The sequence below is a fragment of the Sinocyclocheilus rhinocerous genome, unplaced genomic scaffold (assembly GCF_001515625.1).
Source record: "Sinocyclocheilus rhinocerous isolate Xijiao unplaced genomic scaffold, SAMN03320098_v1.1 scaffold620, whole genome shotgun sequence".
Taxonomy (NCBI): domain Eukaryota; kingdom Metazoa; phylum Chordata; class Actinopteri; order Cypriniformes; family Cyprinidae; genus Sinocyclocheilus; species Sinocyclocheilus rhinocerous.
Window position 1 is genome coordinate 559,973 of NW_015637138.1, and position 7,824 is coordinate 567,796.

General features: G+C 40.6%; 1 protein-coding gene across 17 annotated transcripts in view; it reads left to right on the forward strand.

Annotated features, from left to right (window-relative positions):
* The window catches only part of LOC107748595 (neural cell adhesion molecule 1-like), a 103,809-nt gene that overhangs the window by 39,673 nt on the left and 56,312 nt on the right, over positions 1-7,824 (forward strand). For all 17 annotated transcript variants that reach the window (XM_016563454.1, XM_016563456.1, XM_016563466.1 and 14 more), the window contains exon 2: positions 5,919-5,993. In XM_016563454.1, the coding sequence (XP_016418940.1) occupies positions 5,919-5,993 (75 nt within the window). The remainder of the gene's footprint in view (positions 1-5,918; positions 5,994-7,824) is intronic.

The window sequence follows — 7,824 nt, forward strand, 5'->3', positions numbered from 1 at the left end:
CATGATGCTGTTTTGTTCATAATTGTTTATGCAATTTACGAAATTATATTTGATTTATACGAGTTAATTTAGACGTAATGCACGTTTTTTATAGACAGTTATTTCCTTGCGTTGACAATTTAAATGTGTTGCATTATTTTGCTCATTGCACCCTCCTGTGGCCTTGGGAGACAAGCCAAACGTTTCCTTAAAACCTGTTTAATCTGCATATAAAACATTAGAAATTAGATATTTGTTTAATTTTTATTGTGTGTTTGACTGTTTAAATCAAAAAAAATATTTGTTGTTTTTCTCAATAAATTGGGCTAATTTAAAAAATGTTCTATTGCTCTTTGTTTTAAAAAAGGTTATAAAAAATATCAATAGTTATCGATACCGAACGATATGAAACATTATATCGTTGATAAATTTTTTAGCTATATCGCCCAGCCCTACCCCAACCTACATAAAAAAGCTTGATCAGTCACATAAAAGTAATCAGACTCCAGCTACTTATTCCTTTGTTACTCATTGACGCTTGAACTTCCCCTTTAAATGACGTGACGCTCTGTTCTTGTGTATGACGCTGCTTCCATTAAGTGCTGTTAGTAGTGAATGAATTAATTCAGCATTTCAACATTTCCGTAAGAATGCACTAAATTCAACAAAGCGGTTTAATATAGGATGTATTGATCTTGTGATTTAGCGAATTTTACTATACCAACATTTTTTTATGTGAATATTACACACACACACCACACTGATCCTTTAACAATGCATTGGTGCAAAAAAGCACACCCTTTGGACAATTTTGCAGCGTGATTTCTCAACTGCCACAAATACTGCTTTAACAAAATACTAATTTTGTGCACTTTTTACTGTACCAATATTTTAAATTGGTATTTGAACTTAGCTTTATTGCAAAACAAAAAAAAACAAAAAAACAAACAAACACGTTACTTTGCCAAAGCACTGACAGAATAGATCTAATGGTGTTGTTGAGCACTCCAAAATGCAAACTTTGCATGCAACAATCCGGCAGCAATTGACAGCGCTCTGATCCAATGGCATACAGGCAATGTCAGATTGACAGTACTCTAGCCCAATGGGGATCCAGTGGGGGTGGCAATCATATTTCTGGTTGGCCGTGCCACTCTTTATCACAACCCTGCTAAAATGTAGTGCCAGTACGTGCGCTCATTGGCGCCCCCTCCTGCTGGTGGCGCCCTAGGCGACCACCTAGTTTGCCTATGCCTAGAAACGGTACTGCACACACAAACACACAGGTCCCTCATCACGATAGCCTTCTTCAAGTTACGCCCACTTCCAGTTATGCCCCTCTCTTGCAGTCCGCAGACAGACGCTATTGCATACTCACAACTCAATGAAAATAATAGTGCATGAAAGACCTAGGGATGCGTCACGATATTCGAATATTCGATTAGTTGATTTAATTATAGAGTATCGAATAGGTTGTGTGATTATTGTCTCAAAATACATCTTTATAGTATGATTTGAGTGAGCAAGTTTATAGTAGTTTTATTATACTTTTATGGTGCTTTTTTATTCCTGTGCAACAAAAAAAGCACCATAAAAGTATCATAAAACTACTATAAACTTGCTCACTCAAATCATACTATAGATTAGTATGAGGAACAGATTTATATGTAATTGATATTATCTTCCTTCCCAGTGAGCTGTTAACCACTGTAATTGTATCGAGTCAGAGAGTTGAACTAAAGACTGATGCATGAACAAATCACTTAGACTGATTGTGTGAACTGAATTAGCCAGTTTGTTAAAAAAAGATCTGATCAAGGGTGAATGTTAAGATTTTCTATAAATTTGTTTCTCACATAAAGAAGACTTGGAATTTGATGCACAACAGACCACTTTTTTGGTGCTTGATCACCCCAGACTTCATTCACTCTCAATACATTGAAAACATATTCATCAATTCACTTATGTGTTCCATAGAGGAGAAAAAAGTATGTAATGACACAAGGGTGAGTACATGAAGACAGCATTTTCATTTTGAGTGTACTTTTACTTTAAACACAAATTGAAATTTCCTTTGTTTTCACTGAGACTGTTTTAAAACTTGCTTCAACTGATTTGTAAGCCAATTTCTGCCGAGGTCAGCAGTGATGAGAAATGCATTATAATACTATAACAGGCAAATTATATGCCATCAATAGCTGTACAGTTCCACAAAGTAGAATGGATTGCTTTCATACCAGTTATGAACTACTCTGTTCCACAGACTCAGACTTTCAAGCGGCTCTCGAAAAGCAGCTGAGCTTGAAAATTGGTGTGAAATGAAAATACACCATATATATTTTCTAAATGCATTTTATAGGTCTTTCTGTCAGACTCTGTCTGTTGATGTCTACCTCCTTTGCTACGTGAGTTTTCCTGGTTCCCTTGATATAATTAAAATCCCCTTATTGATGTACTCCTGGTCTCCTCGCTCCGCGCTCCCTCACAGTAGCACCGTGACAGAATACCGGACCAGAACAGTAAGCGGCGCCCCCTCTCCCCTTGTTTGTTTTCCGTTTTTTGAAAAGTTTTTTGTGTCCTGTTTGTTCCTCCCCGTGGCGATGGAAATAGCCACTCGGTTCATCGCCCTAGCCCACAGAGATCTTCCCTTCATGGAGTATGCGTGGGAGTTCAGCAAGATCGCCGCTAAAACAGTGCTGGACGACGCCACGCTCAACTCTCTGTTCTGGATCGGGGCCAATTGCTATCACCCCGTGGACCTTCCAGACACCACAGAACTGAGCTGGAGGGAAAGGGATCCTCCGGTGTCTGGAGAGCATCCAGCCCCCCGATCCAGAACCAGCCCGCCGAACAAGATATGCCCACGGATGGCTCCTGTTCCCGAGTTTAGTCCAGTGAGGGTTCCTGTCCCCGAGTTTGACCCAGTGAGGGTTCCAGTCCCCGAGTTTAGCCCAGTGATGGCTCCTGTCCCCGAGTTTAGCCCAGAGAGGGCTCCAGGCCCCGAGTTTAGCCCAGAGAGGGCTCCAGTCCCCGAGTTTAGCCCAGAGAAGACTCCAGTCCCCATGTCCTGCCCAAAGAGGGCTCCAGTTCCTACGTCCAGCCCAAGGAGGGCTCCAGTCCCCAAGTCAAGCCCGGATAGGGCCACAGTTCCCGAGTTAGGCCTACGGAGGGCCTCTAAAGACTATCCTCTAAGACTAAGATATTCTCCCCAAGGATTTTTTTGGGGGGAGGGGGGTAGTAGGGGTCCGTCCGTGGAGGCCGGGCCGAGTGCCGAGGCCAGGCTCCCCGAGCTCCCTGCTCCGCCATGGCTTTCTGAGTTCCCTGCTCTGTCATGGTTTTCTGAGTTCCCAGCTCCGTCATGGCCTCCTGAGTTCTCGGCTCTGCCATGGCTCCCCGTGCTCCCGGCTCCGCCATGGCCCCCCGAGCTCCCTGATCCGCCATGGACCCCCGAGCTCCCAGCCTCTGCTCTACCGTGGCCTCCCGAGCTCCCTACTCCGCCATGGCCTCCTGAGTTCCCTGTTCCGCCATGGTTCCCCGGGCTCCCTGATCCGCCATGGCTTCCCGAGCTGCCTGCTCCGCCATGGTGCCCGGATCTGGTACTGCCTTGGAGGCGTCACTGTTCCGTACTAGTCTGTCCTGAAGGACCTCCAAGGCTCCCCCCCTCCCACCCCGTTGATGTTAAGTGGCGCGAGGACGCGCCTTCCAGAGGGGGGCGTTCTGTCAGACTCTGCTCCGTGAATGTCTGTTGATGTCTACCTCCTTTGCTACGTGTGTTTTCCTGGTTCCCTTGATATAATTAAAATCCCCTTATTGATGTACTCCTGGTCTCCTCGTTCCCCGCTCTGCGCTCCCTCACAGTAGCACCGTGACACTTACTGTGAACAATTCATTCGTGCATATGTTTTATTTTTAGAAAAAAAATACCTCCATGTTTAATTAATGTCATAACTGGACCTTCCAGACTTACTCTCTTGTGACGTATACAGGGCTTCTCCAATTATTTAGTCCCTGCAAATGATTGGAGAAATCTGACTGTCCCTGCAAGCTTGCATTCATCTGCCTTCAGTTTTGATTGCAACGCCCAGATCTCAAAATCAAATTAACAACCAATTCATAGGACCAAGTCCCTGCCCTACATTTTTTATTTTCAATATTTTTTTTACACTCAGACAAACATCATAATTCAGAAGAAAAGATCTGTCACTTCTTCTGTTTCACCTCATCTTTGCAGAGCCTGTTTTTTTTTTTTTACTGGCATTCATTTAAGCCCTCTATGTAAACTCCTTCTTTATGTGTGAAATGAAATTGAAATATTTGTGCTCACATGGGCTACTGCTTATAGCAGTTGTAATATATTCTGATTTGCTATCAAGATCTGCCCGTTTCTAACATTGTGATCCATTATAAGGATGTGCAGAGTGTAGGTGCTACACAGCCAAGAACAGTTTATTTTTTCCTCATTACCTCACTCTATCTGGCCAACCCAAGTGTCTGATCACCAAGCAGACTTAGTTGACATGTAAATGTGGGCATTTGTCATGTGTTAATGTATTCATCTGTCTGACTTAAACAGTTGCAGAAGTTCTGAACAGTTCTGAATCTGTTTTTGCAGCTTTATTATCATAAATGGTCTTTATTCACTGGGGAAGAAGTTTTCAGTTCTGAAAGCTTTCAGAGTTAAATTCTGAAGCATGTTCTCAGAAGAATATTTTCAAGCATAATTTGATTCCTGCTCATATTTCCTTTAAGTAAAATGGTCCTGGTCATAGTGTAGAAGTCAAATATGTCTTTAGCTGAACAAAAGCGTTCACTGTAGGCAGTATTGTTCTTGTAATTTTTCAAAGGGAATTCAAGCAGGGACCTCAGAGATTAAAGGTGTGTGGCTGTTACACACAAGGCTCCAGTGTCGCCATGCATCTCCCAGCATGCCTTGCTAATAAGAGGCTAATTAATTTAAAGTCCTGTCCTCAGCAGAACTCTAGCCTTTTTATGTCACTCCCAAAGTTGACCGATTTGGCAAACCCACAGCAGGTATTCTTTTATCTACATAAAAATTATAAATGTGTGAAGACACATGAAATAAATGTCCCTTCTACTAAGAACAACAAACATCCGATAGTATTGATTGAATATGCTGATTTAATTGAGGTTTACCCTCGTCGGGCTTTGTCCATTTATTAAATTACCTGGAAGACTAAAGGCCACCATCTGTGAGAGGATCAATTTTGTCATCAGTCTGCTCGCTTTGTCTTTACTAATTTCTCAAACATCCCCTGTGCTCCAACATACGAATGAGAAATGAGCAACGGCCACACTGAAGTTAACGCCCAAGCTCTGAGTTGTACGTTTCCTCAATTGAAACATATTGATCTGTTTTACCATTTCCATTCCGAGAGTTTCTGTGGACAAAATAGATAGAAGTATCGTTTTTAAAACCAAACAGCCTTTCTGGCCTAGTTTAGATTGAGTTTAAGAGGGGATTGAGAGTTTCTCCGAAATAAATCTCGGCATAATGGGATGCGTTTGTGACATAGTGCTGAATGCGCTGATGTTGCCATCAGATGCGGTGACAATAAGGCAATAAATGAATCTGCAAAACTCTAAGGAGGTGAAATAGCCGAGTTGACAATGAGCTTGTATGTTGTCGCCTCTTGTTTAGTCAGATCAAAATGACGTGCAGTTGTTTATTTGAAGAGCCCGTGTCAGAGGGGTTTCCATAGTTTCTTGTGCAGCTGTAAAAGAGGAGAGATCTGCCGCGTGTGTGGAATTAATGAAAAGTGCTCTCAGAGACTGTTGAATTATGCATGAGGAGAAACACAACTCACAACTGAGGAACTTTTCAAACTGTATGAATTTTTTTTTTTTGGACTAACTTTAGCTCTATTATAGTAGGTTTGTTTGATGGGTTCTTTAATCCTAATACTTTTCTCTCTCTTCAGTTTCTCTGCAGGTCGACATTACACCTGCACAGGGCGAGATCAGTGTTGGAGAATCTCGATTCTTTTTGTGTGAAGGTAAGTTTTCGTACTGACCAGGAACCTTCTGGCCCTCATTACAGTGCTTTGAAAAGTTTTCTGCAGTTTTTCAGCTTTGACCGCTTACCACAGGGCTTTGTTTTGTAGATAATTTTCGCCTTAGTTATGCCATTTATTCTTGGATTTTGTAAGATTTCCTTCAAGTTTCCGGTGTGGGTGAGGCTTCTTGGCGTGACACTATAGAAATAGAAACAGAGTGCCAGCTGACCAGGTTACATCTGGTTCCGATAGGGTTTTATATTAATAATATATTTGGCATTCAAAATCAATTTGAGATTGATGTTATTGTGTTCTTTGTCTACCAAATTGTAATGGGTTTGTTTATCCGTCTGTATTGCATATTAATGTCAATCTTTCTCTCCTGCTGTCATTTAACCAGAAACATTAACACTGCACATTTTCTGCTTTATGAGCAAATGTGTTTCCTTCGGGAAAGGAAATTTAGTTTAGAGCAGGGTTTAGGGGTTTTCAAACTGGGCTCTAGGGAAAGGGTTGTTTGGGGTTTGTAAACAATTTCAGAGAAAAGAATGTAAAAAAAAAAGAATTTGATATCATTTACGGTTTCATTCTGATCATGAGATTTTACTGTGATTATTTTATTCTGTTTAGATATTTGCAGCAATAGGTTTTAATAGTAAGAATTTGATACAGTAAAACATTAAAACTTTTGTAACCTTATAAATGTTCTCATCAATTGAATACATCCTTGCTGAATAAATGCTGAAAAAAAAAATCTTACAGAGAGTGAGCACAAATACAAACTATTTTTGAATGTATGAATCTTTCTCGGCCTCTGCTGCCTTTATCTTGTTCACTGGGGTTTTTAAGCCAATTATCTTTGCAAAACTGCTTTGGAACAGCATTTATTGTGAGAAGTGAATTTCAGTTGATAATGTTTCTCAACAGATTTATGCATCTAACTGATAGTGGTTTGGAAAAACAAACTTAGTACTAAATAAATATTTTCTATTTTTTATTTATTTTGGCTATAACACAATGAATGACAGTATAAAAACAATTATTTAATTTTGCAAATATATTGTTTTCATATTACATTTACTACAATTCACATACAGTAGAAATAGGGGCTTTATATATTGCAATATATATTTGTCTTTTATAGTTTAGGAAAGGGGATCATCGTATGTGAGTACTTGGAAGAAAACCCCTTTCACTCAATGACCACCTGTTTCCTACTGTCTGTATTTAAAGATGTGTGTCCCCTGTTTATGAATCTTCTCAATGTTACCTTCTAAAAATCTGGTACACAGTTTTAGTGACCTGATTCCTAAAAGGTCTGGTTTTTCATGTTTTTGTGACCTAAAAAAACAGTAATCTTCTAGATGATTAATTTGCTGAAATAGTACACTAGTGTGAATTCAACTTTAATGTCGCTGATGGTGTTCTATGTCAGCAAATATCACAGAGGACTCAGTAAACGAGATCCATGTGAATAAGGCTACAAGAGGAATACGTTAAACCTTTGTGTGCCTATATCTCACTTTGAAAAACATTTTTCCTCGTTCCACTCTTCTGGGCTTCGTTTGAAGACCCAAAGGCATGGAACAGCGGCTCTGATAATTGCTCTCAGCACTAGAGGTTTCACCAGTGCTGTGTCCTACGGTCCACTGATTTGGGTAATAGACTGGTAACCTGAGAATCGGTTGAAGTTTTAGGTTGTGCCTTCTGACAGCTGTTGTGCCAGCGACACCTAATCCCAACTAATTCAAGCAAACAATTAAATCGCGTCAGGCCTGATTCGCTTTTGATTGATTCATATCTGCTTTGTGGATGTTTACACAAGCTTAAC